The sequence below is a fragment of the Drosophila ananassae genome, chromosome XR (assembly GCF_017639315.1).
Source record: "Drosophila ananassae strain 14024-0371.13 chromosome XR, ASM1763931v2, whole genome shotgun sequence".
NCBI classification, from domain to species: domain Eukaryota; kingdom Metazoa; phylum Arthropoda; class Insecta; order Diptera; family Drosophilidae; genus Drosophila; species Drosophila ananassae.
Window position 1 is genome coordinate 19,540,226 of NC_057932.1, and position 17,976 is coordinate 19,558,201.

The 17,976-nt window shown below is 40.2% G+C and overlaps 1 protein-coding gene across 1 annotated transcript; it reads right to left on the minus strand.

Moving 5' to 3' along the window:
- Window positions 1–6,446: 6,446 nt before the first annotated feature.
- On the minus strand, window positions 6,447–7,952 carry LOC6498773. Its single transcript, XM_001967198.4, has 2 exons — window positions 7,735–7,952; window positions 6,447–7,602 (listed from the first exon to the last, which is right to left on the minus strand). The coding sequence occupies exons 1-2, from the start codon at window positions 7,793–7,795 to the stop codon at window positions 6,899–6,901; spliced, it is 765 nt and encodes a 254-aa protein (XP_001967234.1). The 5' UTR covers window positions 7,796–7,952; the 3' UTR covers window positions 6,447–6,898.
- Window positions 7,953–17,976: the final 10,024 nt, after the last annotated feature.

A 17,976-nucleotide genomic window follows, 5' to 3' on the forward strand; every position in this document is an offset into this window, starting at 1 on the left:
GTTATGGCTACCGGAAGGGGGCCTAGAACGGAAATACGGAAACCCCTCAGTTTTATAGGGGAACCCCTTGGAAAAATTGAAAAAATTTTAAAATGATATTTAAGCCACGATTTAAATGAGGAATGGAGGAACTCCTGTTTCTGATCACAGAATGGTACACTTTTTCCCGATCGGACATCAAATGGCAGAGTTATGGCTACCGGAAGGGGGCCTAGAACGGAAGTTGGGAAACCCCTCAGTTTTATAGGGGAACCCCTTGGAAAAATTGAAAAATTTTAAAATGATATTTAAGCTACGATTTAAATCATGGAGGAACTCCTGTTTCTGATCACAGAATGGTGCACTTTTTCCCGATCGGGCATCAAATGGCAGAGTTATGACTTCCGGAAGGGGGCCTAGAACGGAAGTTGGGAAAACCCTCAGTTTTATAGGGGAACCCCTTGGAAAAATTGAAAAATTTTAAAATGATATTTAAGCTACGATTTAAATCAGGAATGGAAGTATTTCTGTTTCTGATCACAGAATGGTGCACTTTTTCCAGATCGGGCATCAAATGGCAGAGTTATGGCGACCGGAAGGGGGCCAAGAACGGAAGTTGGGAAACCCCTTAATTTCGTGGGGAAATCGCCACGAAAATGTGATGGCCCAGAAGAAAGGCTACATCCCTAGATCTTAACTTGTTATTTATTCATACATTATAATATATAGTATGTTATTTGTATATTTTCATAAAAATCGGCGCAGGACTCACCTGTGTGGGATGCATTTTCGTATTGTCCTTGAATGAGAAAGATCCTTTTCCGGCTGGCTCTCAGGTGATCCCTTTAGATGGCAATCGGCCCGACATCCGGCACTGCAATATTGAGTAACTTGTGAATGGAGTAAAGACCAGGACCCTGCACCCTTCGATAAGGATCGGAATAATCACCTCCCTACTCCGCTGCCTGGGTGTGTTTTTAATAAACATCAAGGACTAATCCCTGACCCTCGCCTTGAGTTTCAGTTTCAGTTTTCAGTTTTCAATTTTCAGTTGCAGCTCCAGATTTGGGAGGACGATACGATTTACATGCGACATAATTACCGCTGATTGAATTGGTCCTGTCACAAAGGTGATGATATAGGATATCGCATGACAGAAAGCAACCGACCGACCATTGCCACTGAGATTTCGTCCTGGCGATAAACGCACCTTTGAGGGACCTTTTACCTTGCCCCTTTATGTCTCCTCCCAGTATAGATTTTTTTTGGCCCAACCAAACGGAAATGGAGAAAAAAAAACGAGGGAAGCTGGAGGCAGACATTGAATTTTTGTTGACTGACTTGCTTGTTTGCCAGCCAGTTTGGCCAGCTCGATGTTTGCCTGGAACAGTGGCAGCCTCCTTATTTGCCTCTCAAATCAATGCCATGCAAAAAAAAAATGAGGGACAGTGTAGCCTGGCTGGGCGGGGATAATTGGTATTGTGGAGAACTCCTATCAGACTCCACTGTACCTGTTTTTCGGCGCTCCAGTGGCCGCTTTTCATTAGTTATCTGAACGTGTCTCGTATTTGCTCACCTCTTTTCAAACGAACCTCTCTCCGCCCCTGGCCAAATAATTTCCATTTTCGGTCAACACTCGAGTACTCGCATTTTGACACTCAAAGGTTCTGGTTCTGGAGCCAGAAAAACTATTAGCCACTGGCGATTACAGTAAAGTGATTAAGAATTTAAGTTTTTAATATTTTTCATCAAAAAGTGGGCAAAAGACTTGCCATTCTACCAAAAAAAAAAAAACAAAATATGTCAAAGGGATAAAATATCTGGCATTTGATGAGATTATTTTGATTTTTTTACAGGATTAAGACTGGCACTCTGAATTTGATTTCGATTCTAATGCCACTTCCATTTATTTCCGTCCGTCCCATTGCCTTTTTTTTTTTGGCCTGGGCCTAAATGGGATTTTATTTGGGCAACGCTGCATAATAGATGATATGACATATAATATGATTTTCAAACACAAAACGAAAATCAACGCAAATCAGGGCAGCTCCGCACGACAATCAACTTGTTCATAATACATGAGCTTTTTAGAATTTTTTCTACATTTTTATACCCTTGCAGAGGGTATTATAATTTTGGTCAAAAGTGTGCAACGCAGTGAAGGAGACATCTCCGACCCTATAAAGTATATATATTCTTGATCAGGATCACCTCCTGAGTCGATATAAGCATGTCCGTCTGTCCGTCTGTCCGTCTGTCCGTCTGTCTGTCTGTCCGTCTGTCTGTCTGTCCGTCTGTCTGTCTGTTTCTACGCAAACTAGTCTCTCAGTTTTAAAGCTATCGAGTTGAAACTTTGCACACACCCTTCTTTCCTTTGCAGGTAGTACATAAGTCGGAACGGCCGGGATCGGTCGACTATATCCTATAGCTGCCATATAACTGATTGATCGGAAATGGCATAACTTCGTTGTTTTTCAAGTTAGAAGGTTGGGACTTTCTATGGATTCTTATTTGGTCCAACTTATACGATCTGCCAAATTTCATAAAGATCGGTCGACTATATCCTATAGCTGCCATATAACTGATTGATCGGAAATGGCATAACTTCGTTGTTTTTCAAGTTAGAAGGATGGGATTTTCAATGTATGCTTCTTTGGTCAAAATAATTCGATATGCCAAATTTCATAAGGATCGGCCGACTATATACGATCCGCTGTATATCTAATAATATAGATGCGTGGCGCCACCTATCGGACTGCGACTGAACTGCAAGGGTATATAAACTTCGGCTCCGCCCGAAGTTAGCTTTCCTTTCTTGTTTTTTTTCTGGTAGGTCTGGTATGGTCTGGTGTTTGGTGTCTGGTGTCGGCAATCAGTCAAATGTAATAATAAATAAATAAATAAATCAGAAGGAAGAACGGACAGGAGACAGGCTGGATTAGAAATCGAACATGTTTTAGGAGGATTAGTTGTACATTTTTTGAATAAAACTGAAGAGATTAGAGTTCTAAATTAAAACAATAATAAAAGCAATTGCCTTTCTCACTGGCCATTAACAAAATGGCTTCAAAAATTCTGAAATAAACACAACAAATCAACAGCCACACTCAGTTATTCATTCATTCGTGAATGAACACTCACTCGCTTATTCATTCCATTCACTCATCCACTCACTCGGGCATTCATTTCCCTCGATTGCATTCACACTCTGGCAAGAAAAGGCCAGTTGTTCCACTTCCACTCACTCTTCATAGAAATTTTGTTCTGTTTTTTAAGATTTTTGTATTTTTTATGCGAGTTTTTGAGAACAAAAGTCGACTTCATCGGCTGTCTCTTTCGCTTCAGAGATCTCTGTCTCTTTCCAGGGACTTCAGGACTACTGCTGTGCTGGCAGCGATGTGGAAAATGTTACGCTACAATTTAATTGAAAGGATAATCAGGCGCACAGCGGCCAAGGAGCGGCGAAGGACTCATCACACAGAGTGACTGGATGAGTGAGTGAAAGAGAGGCATTAGACAGAGAGAGAGAGAGGGAGATGGGCGAAAAAGGACAAAAGGCTAAAAGGACTAAAAGCTGCAAATGAATGAATGAGGCAAATAGAAATAAAATAGCAAACGGTGGCAGCGCAACATCGGCCTTTGTTGTACCCGTCAAGTGTCCTTTTTGATGACGACTACACGCAGCAGCCCAGCAAGGACTCTAAGGACGAGGCGAAGGGAGCCACTGAGAGAAATAAGTTCAAGAAGAGTTCGAGTTCAAGCTCAAATAGAAGCTGAATTATTCAAAGTATTTATGAAACTATTTAAGATTTTTGGAAACAAATATTTTTATATAAATTTTCAAACTAAACTAATGAGGTTTATGGACTAAGAAAATATCTAATAGAGTTAAATAAATAGAGTTAAATATTTTTTAAGATTTTTAAAAAGTTAAATAGAACAAATTTGGAACAAGATTAAGTCAGATTAAATCAGATAATTTAGTATTTCTTTTAACATACTTTTTAAATAATAAATAACCCCTTAAAAAATACTATATAAACTCCATGCTTTTGCTTACCTTTTTTTTGTTAAAATTATAGTTATTTTTTGGAGTGTAACACAATGATTCCATCTGGTTGGGGGTTGCTCTGGTAGACCTCGCTTGTGGCCGGGTACGTGAGCCCACAACGTGGCTGGCTTTGCATCCTGTCCGCCCCTTGGCCCCCTCCGACCCGATCCTCGCCAGGAGTAGTAGTGTCCTGTGGTGCGGGACGGTTGTCCTGCGAAGGGTTGTCATCATCAAATGGGCAGGGCATGGCAGAGGGCAGAGGGCAGAGAATAAAATAAAAAATATCAAATAAAATACAGAAACAGAAACAGAAACACATTGGCAAATGAAACTCGAATGAAATAAAATTAAATGCAATGCACAAGTTGCAAATGCGAGCAACAATCAAAAGGATTCACGCAGCGTGTCCTGTTCCTTGCTGTGAAAAATGTAATTTTAATCGAATTCACAGCACCACCTCAGCTCAGCCCCTCAGCTCAGTTCACCCCTTTTATTTTGCCTTTTTTAAATAGTTTTCCATTCGAGTGGTAACCTTATTAGACTAGCTTCTGGTTTTTGTTGAATACAAGGACTCTCTTGTGAGGACTTCTGGCCGATCCTTGCCCTGGCGATCCTTCAGGCTTGATTCGTGTTGTGCCAACACTCGCCGAGCTGGCCCAGCGGGTGGCAAAGGCATTCTTCCGCGAGAAATGCAATTAACTTGGCCATCTAACCCTCGTCCTCGTCCTCGTCCTTTCACTTATTTTTCCTTTAAAAATTTTTTTTTTTTTTTTTTTGATTTTTTCAACATCCCCTACTGCCATTAAACCCCATTCTATAGACCGGCTTAGTTGCCGAACAAATCTCGGGGCCGGGCACAATTAAAACAAAAGGCATTCGGCGCTAATTAACATTGTTAGCATTAGCGGGCCCGGGCCCGGAAAAGTCCTGCGAAAAACACAAAAAAAAAAAAATAAAATCAACTGCCAGCCAGCGGTGGGTAAACTTTGACCTTTTCCATGGCTTGCAGTCCAAACTCAAAGGTCGAAGCAACGATTCTCTTTGATTGGCTTTTTTTTTTTACCAAAAAAAAATATAAAACTTTAAAAGTTAAAAGAAAATATCAGCAGAAGGAGCTACTAAGAGGTTCTAGTTTCGTGATTTAAAGAAATTCTTAGACTAAGTAGTTTTAATTTAAAATTAGTTTAAAAAATATATACAATACCTTTAAAAAATATATATTTTGAAAGATATAAAACAGTGCTGCCACTTAGTCCTGTCTTAGAAAACCTGTTTTTATTTTGTTTTCTAATTGAAGTATTTCTAAAATTAAATATAAATATTTAAGACCTAAAAAATCCTATATCCTGAAATTAATAAGCAACTTTTTCCTAAAATAATCTCTATTATAAGAGACTTATAAGACAGGACTTTCAAGGACCTCTCTAAACCAGTGTTGTCACTATGTTCTAATTTTGAAAACATTTTCTTTTTAAGGAAGTAGTTTTAGGGAGTTTAATTTTGAATAAAACATATAAAAAACATAAAAATCCCTGAATCTAAAAGGCTAAAAGCTAGTCACAAAAATATAATTAATACTTATTTTACAAAAATATTGCAGAGTTGCCAATTTGTCTGATTCTTTTTAACTTTTTCTTAAATATATAGTAGTATATAGTATTTTGAAATTTGAATAAAAAAAACACAGTCTAATTCCACCAACAAGAGTCTAAATTGCACTTTAAATTACAAATTTTCAAAAAAAAAACTTCTAGAAATGACAACCCTGTTCTAAAATAAATCCCCCCTAACATGTCACATCTTTTTCTGTCAAAATGCCTCTCAAAAATGTCAGATATTCCCCTTCCCCAAACAGGACCGACATATGTAAAATTAAATATTGTTTATTGCCAGAGCTAACCCGACCTTTGGCCCCGTATTAATCAACCTTCTGTGTGCTCAGTGGCTCCCCCCCTTTTATATATATTTTTTTTTTTCGTCAGTCACTTGTTTATTTATTGACTTGCCAACCGTTTTGCACTCGTGGTGCCCCCCTTTTTCAGTCGCTGGTTAAACAGAAAAAAGGGGGCCAACATTTATAGCTAATTTTCTTGTCATTGTTTTGACTTTTACACCTTCGCAGTGGGCCTGTGGCAGTGGCAAGTGGCAAGTGGCAAGCGTCGTGTTTACCTGTAAATTTTCAACTCGAGTGGCGTCGTCGCATTGTTTGGCCATGTAAAATAATATTGTATTTGGCCTGTTTGCCCCTGCAACTTGGCTAATGAAGGGGGTGGCTGATGGGCTCTATTCTGACTGACTGACTGACAAAAAAAAAAGGGTTCAAGTGTCACGAGAAGCCCTAAAGTACAGCCAGTAGCGAGAGAGAGAGTTCTATGAAGTATAATATCCCCAAAATAATATCTAAACTCTCTTGAAATATATTATAAAGGTAGTGTATTTTGTCATATTCCCTGTAATCACGAAACAAACACGTACAGTGATCTCTCAGCGACATCCACAGCTCGGTACAGTCATCTCCCATCATCCTGACTGATCTCTAGAGTTACTGGAACTACAGTAATACTTCCACTGGAACTAACTCCGATCTGATGGAACTACATACTCCATGGAGTATCTTGAATCTGGGGATCAACTACTCGCCTTGTTTCCGATTTTGAGGTTAGTTTCGAGGGATTTTCGAGATGATTTTCCGAAAAATTTTGATTCAAAGATTAAAGCGGGGGAGTCCCTTGATCTTTTTTTTTTTTTGGAATTTTGCGGCAGTCTGGGGTTAAGTAGGTCTCGGCAGATTCTATTTTTGGTTCATCGTCCTTGCTTTTTTTTGTTGGCGCATCTGGTTGGGAGGGTCCTTGGGCGAGGACCTCCTCATTAGAACTTCCGGAAGCGGGCCAGGGCGTGCAGCGGCCCGGCGAACGGTACCACCTCTCGATCCTTCCGCTCCTCCTCGAGGAGCTGCCGCTGCACCCGCAGCTCCTGTCGCCGGGCGCTCATCGCCGCCGCCCTGGCCCGGTCCAAGTGATGCAGCCCCAGGAGGGGCATCCCCCGGTACTTGATCGCCGGAATGGCAGCCGGACACTGTAGAGGTGATGGTGTCCTTCGGGGGGTGCGGACACCGGGCAGTCCAAGGGGCAGGCGCTTCAGGACCTGCTGCTCCTCCAACCTCCGCTGGCGTAGCTCCAGTCGCTGCTCCTCCAGGCGCTGCCGCTCGTCCCGCTGCTGCTGCCGGCGCTGCTGCTGGCGCCACAGTTCGATGGGCGAGACCTCGGGCGGAAAGGCCCGGTTGCCGTCGCTGCCGCTGCCGCCTCCATTGCCGCTGCCACACCCACTGCCAGCTGCCAGGCCCGTGGGGAGGAACCTCTGGAGCTCCCTCTCCCTCTGCCGTTCCAGGTCCAGTTCCCGCTCCCTTCGCCGGCCGGCGGGCGGAGTGGCCTTATGGCGCCAGTGCTCCCGATCTCCCTCCCGCAGGCGTTCCTGCTCTCGTCGTCGGAGCTGGGCCACCAGAGTGGATCCCTCAACCGCGTCCTGATGGCAGCCGCCTTGCTGTCTCCAGGACAAGCGGACCTCGCCACGACCTTCAAATGGGAACATTTTAGAGATCTACCTCAGGGATGTGGGAGTATAAGATTACAGAAGCCTCTCCACCCACTAGAGAGCTAGAAGGTATATCCCCCTCTAGAAGGCCTAGACCTCCCTGGAATACTCACTTGCTATTACTTCAGAGGCCGTCTTAAAGGCCTTCAACTGATGACGCAAACGCTTCAACATTTTCCACAAATTTCGCAATAATCTACGTCGCTAGAAATCTCCAAAATGAAAAATAGATTTTAAAAAATAATACAAATCGCCAAAAAGACCGTAGAAAAAAAAAGACTACGAACGAGGCGTGTTGTCTACACGATTGTATGGCTTGAACTGAGGAGAAGTGATGCCTACAAGTGCCTGGTTGAGAAAATGGAAAAGCCACAGCCTACTAGGTTGAAGAAAAAGTTGATTCAGATAACTTTTTCTTAAGGCACTTATCGATATTTATCGATTTAGGTTCATAGGGGATTCCTTGCGATTAAAATGGCATAATACCAACTCTAATCTGTATCGGATATCCTAGAATCCTTTTCCATCCTTGACCATCAACTAGGATGGGGAAAAGAGTTGATTCTGATAACTTTTTCTTAAGACACTTATCGATATTTATCGATTAAGCTTTATAGGTCCTTCATTGTGATTACTACCTACTCTAATCAGTGTCGAATCTCATCTAGTGAGTGCCCTTCGTTCTGTGAATCCTTTTCCATCCTTGACCATCAACTACAGCCTACTAGGATGAAGAAAAAGCTGATTCATAAAACTTTTTCCTAAGACACTTGTCGATATTTATTGATTAAACTTCAAAAGACAATCTTTGAGATCAAAATGTGCTATTATCCTAATTCTAATCAGTATCGGATATCATCTACTGGCTGCCCTCCTTTCTTAGAATCCTTTCCCATCCTTGACCATCAACTACAGCCCATTTTATTGGATTATGCAATAGGATGGAGTTTGGTTTCAAGTATCTTTTGGGCATCTCTCAAATATTTACATAAACGGACAACAAAACCGAGAAAATGTGACACTTGAAAAATGTGTAAAAATTAGACTAGACTGGCGCCAATCGAATCCAGTTCGTCTGTGGCCTGATTTATGGAGAAACAGCAGTTGGCCCCGATCCTGTTCCTCCGCCAGCCACTTTGCAATTGCCAGTTGAGTTGTCAAATGCGGGAAGAAACAAGTGGCACCTACTTGGAAATAGGAGAGCCTGTTCCTTATCCTTGTTTGTAATTGAGTCCGAAAAGGATCCCTTTTCGGGAGAACCTGATCGCATTTTCCAGCTTATTACTTCATCAATATGCTCGATTTTTAACTGGAAGCAGTTGTTGGATTGTTTTGGAGGGCAGTTGCATGTTTTGACATTAGCTCGGGTGTAATTGGAATCCTTATTCCTAGATCCTAGATCCTAGATCCTTAATCAAGAGAGGGTGCTGCTTTTGGCGCAATGATCTATTTCCATTTGCACTTTGATCCAAATAGGTTGTGTAATTCATTTACTACCTGATCTAGAAAGGACAGCTGTTCTGATTTGGCAACTGTTGTCCTTTCAGGAATAGTTCTTCTTCCTTCTTCAGCTAATTTGGTAGAGCCTGGCGATGTTCGTGAGGCAATTAGCCCGGCATGAGGTCCTTTAGAGCGAGTCCTAATCAAAAATCAGCTGTAGATAAGCAGCCTGCTCCGATTGCACCACATGCCGGACAACCGCTTGACCACTCTGGGCTTGACCACCCTATTCTCTTTCCATATTAACTCTCTAGATTCTCTAGAGTGACCGCGGAAGTGACCAGCCCAGAGGGCACCCAATGGGCACCCAACTTGTACCAGCCTTTGTTGGAATCACGCCTCGCACACCAACACCACCCATGACCGCCTGGAATGAAGTCGTTGGCATCATAATTAAGGCCTCATAATTGCCGCCCCTGAGACGGTAGATTTGTGCCCCGGCACGGAGCACTGGAACCAGAACCAGCTGCCTCTAACCTCAACGGCCTCAATGCCAACCGCCGACAAAGTTGCCATTGTTTGAAACTTTATCGACATGCAAATATATTTTCAAAAAAAAAAAAAAAAACTATAAAGAATAGTTTAAATAAAAAAAAACTTTAGAGGCGAGACTGCAAACAAAAAAAAAGAGGGGAGATCCCTCTTGGCCGGAAACCCATCGGATGAATGACACAAAAACTCCAAAGTGGAGTCGAGTGGAGAGTGGAGAGTGTAGTGTAGAGTGGAGAGTAAAGAGTGTAGAGTCGAGTGGCCTATCAAATAAAATAGAATGTCCAGTTCGGCAATTTCCACGGGAAATGGTTGAAAACAAAAGGATTTTAAGTCGGTTTAAAGTCTTTTTTTTTAGAAATTATCTCTTTAAAGTTTAGGTTTATGTGTTTTTAAAGTTTTGGAGAGGATATTACTAGAAAAAGGTGCATATATCTTTTATTTTTATGGCTTTTAAGGTTTAATTTTCATTCTTATTACAGTTTTCTTTCATCATAAAACCTCTTTTATTTAAGAAAACTCTATTTCCACCATTACTCCCATGTTTCAACCGAAATTGTCCATAATTTTGACCCAATTCCCTTCTAAATCCTCCACATTTTCCCCTAAAAATTCCCAAAAACCATCCACGGGCCATGGGCATTCCTAATTTTCCACTAAATCACGACCAATTTGATGACATTATTACGGAAAACTGCACAGCCATTCTGCGAGCCATTCTCTCAAGTGGAAGGAGACAAGGGCGGAGTGTCCTTTTGGCAGGACACGGCTTGGCGGATTGGGCGGCTTGGGCGGCTTGGGCGGCTTGGCATGTGTTGCCGAGCATGAAAATTGCAATTTTTCGGCAGATAATTTCCCATCCAAAGCCCAGAAATCGGCAACAATGCAATGTTACTCGCCAATTGGCGATTCGAAGGACTGCCAATTGATTCGATGCACCATCATTATGGAATCTCGTCCTTTCTGCCATTTATTTTATAAAATTTTTGGTCCTTTTTGGTTGTCACTTGGCGGGGTCGACCGCAGTCGCTTGGCCACAGCGGGACATTGTACAGTAGTGTGGATGGATGTCCTTTATAAGGATCGCCCAGATGAGCGTGACGAAATATTTTTCACAAAAAAAAAAAAGGGAAAGAGGAATAGAAAAGGTGTGATTTGTGATTTTGATGTATTCATTTGGAGCTGCAGGACGATTATTGTAGTCCTGGCTCAAGTGCTAAGTGGTGGCGTGTGACCAATTTTTTGTTCAACAAGGCAGCTGGGAAAAAAGGACGAAAAAAGGCGGTTTCTGAGGGACAATGTGTAGTAGAAAATTGCCAGAATCTAAGTAATTTTTATTAAAAATATTAAACTTAAAAATAACTAACATTCAGACCAAACTGAAGCTCTGTTTCATCTTAAAATTGACTTTTTCCCTTCAGTTTCTCACCAAATTGACTTTCAAGTCAGGAAAAAATATATATATTGTGTATTATTTGCCCCTCGTTGCATTCAAAGGCATTTTACATTCGTTTTGGAGCTAAAAAATAGGAGAGGAAATGAAATGACCGGAAGTTAAATCAAAGCAATGGTCAGAGTCAGTGGCGGAGGCAGAGTCAGAGTCACTGAGTCCCTGAAAATTGGCAAAGAAAACTCGAATCCGGCATTCGGAACACGTAACACAACTAAGTCAAAATCAGAATCAGAATCAAAATCAAAATCAAAATAGAAATCAAAATAAAAATAGAAATCAAATGAAAACACAGCACAACAGTTGACCTTTTTGCGAATAATTCAAATAAAATTTACACCTTTGAACCGAAAAATTTCACATGTCCTGGTGGGTGGAGGAGATGGACTTTGGTTGCCTGGCTGACCGAAGGACTACAAGCGGAAATCCTTTTTCAATTTTATTTTACAACAAAATGGACCCAACACCCAGACACCAGCTAGTCTGGGGGCAAAAAAAAGGATAAATACTTGAAGAAATACTTGAAGTCTGGACTAGAAATCCCCTAAAAAAAATATAAAAATAAATATGTTTTAGATAGTATTTCTCGCAGTGCTCTCGCACAGCTGCTGCAAGTTATTGCCAAAATATAAATTGAGTCTTGGCCACTGAAGTTGATTATGGTCTACGCCTCAACGGATCTCAGCCAACAAATTTTCTCGATTCGGTTGAAAAATCAACACCAAGTCGGCCCCAACAGAGCTGTGTGGGCTTGGTCATGTGTGGCCTTATATATATATATATATATATATGGGGGTTAAGGTCTTCCTTCTCTATTTCCGCCTCCCCAGGCCCCCTTCCTGGCCCTTTTTCTTGCCCTTTTTTTTTCGTTGTGTCGTGTCCTTTGGGCCAATGTGTCTGGCCTAAGCCCTGCGGCTCACATATCAGCGCGCATTAAAACAAAGTGGGCATCAATGTAGAACCCGAAGCCCAAGTCGAAACCTACACGGGTGGACCCACACCCACACCCCCACCTCAAACCCACACCCCCCACCTCACACCCACTCTCGGGGGTAACTCAATTTGCACAAAACAAAAGGAGGGCCGGAGCAAAAAAATTAAGTTCGGGGCAAGAGGCCAGTGTATTGTATCACAAAAGGGGAAAAAAGGACATGGAAGGGAGGGATACCCTGGAAGAAGCAGGCTTTTATAGATATAGATATAGATTATAGATAGATCATTAAAATAAAAAATCGCTAAGAAACGAGTTATTTTCTTCAAAAAGTAAGTCTCTAAAAGGGTCCAAATTTTTTAAAAATATTCTACATAAGGACCTCAAGTCCTTATAATTTATTTCAATTGAGATTATACAAAATGATTTAATAGTTAAATAGATAATAGATATCTATTAATAGATATTTTTAACACAACTATAATACAAGTATCTATATCTTTACTTATAATATCATAGTAATATTTAGAAATATCTCTTGAATTTTTATACTTTTATTATTATTATTATTATAAAGTTCTTTACTTTATTCCATCATTATTCTTTTTTAATAATATTTTATAATATCTTTTTTTAAGTTCTTATGAAACCTTTCCTTAAAACTCAACAAATAATGTAAATTATTGAAGAACTCTTAAAATGAAACCTCATTAAAGGATTTTTACCCCAACCTCCATTAAATTTTAGCTAAGAGTGTAGAAAAATAGCTTCAAAATACTATAAAAATATAGAATTTGTAATAAAATATTTGTATGCAAAATAGCTTAAATATTATCGCATAAAACGCATAAGAATGTATGAAAAACTCTTTAAAAAATCGAAAATTCTATAAGAAAATACCCAGTCCAATAACTATTATTATCTCCCCAACCACAAAGCCCCTCTAAAGTCCAACATACCCCACCACTACCCCTTCCAGGGTAAGCCACGGCCCAGGATCAAAAGGACAGTGGCAGCTTTTCACTTATCGGAGCGGTCGGGGTCCAAAAATATTAACGCCTAAAGCTCCAAATCCGATTTGGGGCCTCGGTCCTCGGACTCGTTTTCGGGAAAAAGCAAGTCAATCCCCGGGATGATATGCAAAGTGATGGCTAGTGTCCTTTTTTGGAGGAAGGATAAATCCAAAACAGCTGCTCTGCCAGATCCCCCCCGAGATTTAAGAATCGAATTTGATTTTTGTTGGTGACGGAAGTGGATTTTTCGACAAAGGTACTTGAGAGTGTTGTGGCGCCGGAATTCGTGTGAAAAGTGTTGCAAGGATATGTCAGGGATATGCCAAGGATATCCCAGATAATATAATATGACCTGCTTCACACATTTCACGGAGGACAAGTGTCAGGGAGTTTCCTGTGCTGTTGTCCTGTGTCGAGGAGGACCCATTAATAGTAGTTCGATAATAATTTCATGCTCGTTAGCAGGACCTCACCCTCGCCCTGGCAGGACTCTCGCCCTGTGCCTAATTTTCTGGCATATTAGTTACAGGACCCGTTCGCCGTCCTTGTTGTCCTTGTTATCGTTAAACAGTCGCTAATTAGACGCACATGTGTAACACGAAACCGCATTTAAGTCGCCCGCCGCCGAATGGTTTTTCGGGGGAATCATTGCCCGAAAACAGGACACAGGACACAGGACACAGGCCGCAGGACTTAGCAGGACGAACAGGAGCAACCACCAGCCAACACTCTGGGTTCCGGCGAAGCACTAAAACTGTCCCAATTGTTACGAAATTATACACTTGAACTTTCCAACTCATTTTTTTTTTTTTTCATCCACAACCTCCACGGGTCGTGCCACATTTCATGCCTTTTGTATTTTATTTTTTTTTTTTTATTATTTTACGAATCCACCCCCTCGACTTCTGGCTGGTTAAGGACTTTCCAGACGGGGGTCAGTTCACAGATCCTGATCCCACAAATCGCTCCCGGTCACAGTCACACTTCCTTAAGGGCTATCTTGCCGCAAAAAATTGCAACAATTTATTGGCGAAAGTATTGAGCGAATTTCTCATACAAAGTTTGTGTGGGAAAGTCAGCATACGAGAAAGTTTTTACTTTGTTGAGGGGAAGGGGTTTTAAGTCTTGGGTTCTTGGGGTAATACTTGGGTAGTATTATCATTAAACTTTGCAATATTTATAAAAAAAATATTGCTATTCAATATCAAAGAGTTAGAAGAGTACTTGAGACTCTCCCGAGAATCTCTAAAGTTGAAAATCGAATTCTAAATAGAAGAGTACTTGGAAATCCCTAGAATCTTAAGGCTCTAGTTCTAGAATAGTACTTGGGAATCTTGAGGGCCTTGTTCTATTAAGAAAAGTATTGAAGAGTCTGTAGACCTCTCCTCTATACAGAATATTACTTAGAAACCTATACCTTAGAGCCCAATTTCATATGGAAGACTATTGAGGAAACTTAAGACCCTATTTCTATTACAACTTAACAACTTAGGAATCTTTGGGTCCAAGTTCTATATGAAGTTCTTCATAAAAAGATTACTTAAGAATCTTTAGAATTTAGTTCTATATATAGTTCTAGATCACTTGGGAATCTTTAGACCCCAACTCTTTATAGAAGAAGTACAGAAGTTCGCTTTGAAACCATAAACATATCTGATACTAAGTAGTCTGTACAATATAATATCCAAGTCTTAACCTCTAGTACCACTTTCCAGCCTATTCTCCAAGAACCAGCTTCTCATTTCTTGTCCCCTAGATGCTTTTGAAAATCTCTCAAATAACTTTAATAATATCCAAGCTGTCTCGCGCTCTGATTTCCGCGCCAAAGGAATGCTAGGGCAGGCAATAAAAATAAAAAAAAAAAAAGAAGGAAAGCCCCAGATTTAATATCTGGCTGGCCTTTAATCTATCAGACCCAACAGCTGTGGCCAATGGCCGAAAATTGAGCAATCCACCATCCGAAAGCCCAGGACCTCCCCTTTCGATATATTTATTTTTTTTTCTCTGGCCTCCAACTCTGGAACTGTGAACTCTGTACTGTGAACTCTCTGGGCCGGGTTGTTGTTGTTGTGTTGTTTTTAATAAATTTCATGGCCAGAATGGGCCAGGACATGGCCATGATAAAGCTGATGACTGCTGAAGTCCTGGCCCGCCTTTGTTATTGTTCGTCCTGGCAACATTTGCATGCCTCATTTGAGGACAAGTTCCTCTTCATTTATTTATTTTATTGCGGCCTCATTCGCGTTATGAACTCAATGGCCTGTGGACATTATTTTAATAATTGCACTCAGCCCCCTCAGTCCCCGACCCTTCTTATTGGTGCCTGCGGGATCCAGGATCCTTGTTGGTTGTTTTCTTGTCGGTTTATTACTCGCATTCCATTGATTTTCATGGATTTTTCGTAATAAACTTTTCTGTATTGTAATTTTTTATGTACTTGCCGAGTTTCTTCTTCGAAAAATGTAAGTTAGAATATGTTTTTGGGGAAAATACAGGGGTCTTGGCTTTATAGAGGATGGAGATGTAGGTATTACTAGGCCTGGTACTAGTTACCAGGTAAGAAAAAATAATAATTTATTGGGAAGAGTACCGGGTATTATATAGTCTCTAAATTCTACTTAAACTTTTCCAATTTCTGTCTATGATTTGATTTAATCTTTTGTTTTTTAATATTTCTTCTAAAAAACTATCTTTGAAGTTTATAAATAAGTCCTTTGCCTATCAGAATCTCTATAAATTTTTTTAATAAAATATTTCCTATAAAGTATATGAAGTTTTAATACAGAAACTTTCCACTTTAAATCCTTCAAGGAAACTCTATAAAAACGAACTCCTGAAACCCCTCCCAAAGACCTCCCACTAATAGCCCCATAGCCTCCCTAATTGTTTCCTTTTTCTCCCAAAAATATAAACTCCCTATCCCGTATTATCCTTATGATGGGCATAATTTCAAACACATCTGCATTGGGTTCTGGTTCAACCTGTTTGTTTATGGCAATCGCCAACCGGAAGACATGCCGTCTGAGAGTTCCAGAAACCATCCATATAGGCCATCCATATAGTTTGGTCCTCAAACCTTCTAAAATTACAAAATCCAATCTGATCCCTTGGCTAAGCTTACACATACTTTGTGGTCTAATTTATCTTGAGTGGATCAATTGGGCCAAAAACCAAGAACCGACAAAAAAATAATAAAAACAAAAGACCAAAAACCCGAAGGGAAGAAGTAGTGTATTCCCATTGTGGCCGGGTGTGCTTTTGTTTGTTTTTCTATTCAGTGAAGTATTCAGTTCTGAGGACAAGTGTCGGTTGCACAATGAAGAGGCCCGAAGAACCAGCCTGGTTAGAGCCAAAACAAAGGACCTGCACGATCGAACGATAAAGGATTATCCCAGACTGGCTGTCTGGCAATCGGGCAGCAAGCAGGACTTCTTCATGGGCCCTAAGTGCGGCTTAGCCGAATGCTAATATATATATATATGCCGTCCATGTATAGGGATCAGGGATTAATAATCCACACATGCGAGTGATACCTGTAGTCCTGGGTGGCTTTTATTGTCCCATTGTCCTGCAAATTGCTGAACAAAGACAAGTGTAGCGCCGGCGCTGCCACCGACTATCTGTATCCTCTTTTCATATCTCATATCCTGCATCCTCCACTCGATTCTATATCTGTATCTGTATCTGTATCTCTATTTGTAGCTGTTTCTGTATCTTCTCTATTAATATTTTAAACAAACTAGCCACTCGATGCACCTCATTATGTATTCATGGCAGAGGATTTGCTTAAAAAATGTAGAAACTTTGAAAAATATTCCTTTACTTGATTTTAAAATTCTTTCTTTTTAATTTTAATATTTTTAAACTCATTTTTGGTCCTCAAATTGATGGTTAATTAAATATTTCGACATTGTAACTTCCCAAGATCTACAAGTTTGTGAGATATAGATAGAAGATTTAGATTCATTTTTATATTTAAGGAAACAGATCAGATATTTATAACACACTTTAACCATTTATTCTTTATATAATTCTATCTAATACTATTACTACTAGTATACCATCTTTAAAAAGGAATGTTATTTTATTTCCCACTATATGATACCCGGTACTCCCCTTGTCTTCTCTGGCAGATTTTTCTTTTAAAGGTTACTTGATAAAGTAAAGGAATAATATCCATTGAAAGTGATAAATTAATTGGAAATATTTTTTTATCTGTTAAGAGCCAGAGTCTATCTGTTTAAACTTTTTAATAATTTAAAACATTGTCTTTAGTTCCTTGACTTTTAAATCCAATCTTGTGGCTTTCATCGTCTAAATTTGTATAAAATTGATGGCCTACTTTCATTTAAAATATAACAAATATTTGGAATAAGCAGTTACCTGTTTCAAAACAATTATTATTTAACAAAAGTAATAACTTATTAATGCCAAACCCCTCTCTTATAGAGTTAGAACTCCCTCTAAAGCCCCGATCCCCAATTAAATGCCATGAAACCCTAGGATGTGACAGAATTTTCGTCAGAATTTTTCTCTCCAGAGTTTTTTGGCCATTCCCTTCAGTCTTTTTTCGTATTTTCCATTTTTTCCCAGCTTTTTTTGGATACACTATGTTTCTAATCAGTGCATCTTCCGGTTCCCCCGACTGCCCACGATTTTTGGGGCCGTCAGTCAACAGGGCGCGATATTTGTCAACAGCCGGAACTATAAATATGCAAGTCTGCCAGAAAAAAAGGCACAAAAATGGCGGAAAAATAGTGGAGCTGGAGCTGGAGGTGGAAATGGAATGGCAAGTGGCTGGCCACTACTAGTAGTCGGGTCGGAAAATGGAAAACGGAAAAGAAAAACATCCAAGTGGAAATGTGAAACGTAAAAAAAGGAGGGAAAATATTTCAGAGTACAAGTAGGCCCCCCCAGAAGTAAAAAAAAAAAGAGTAGTCCTGTAGAGCGATAGAGGAGTAGTAGGCCTTGA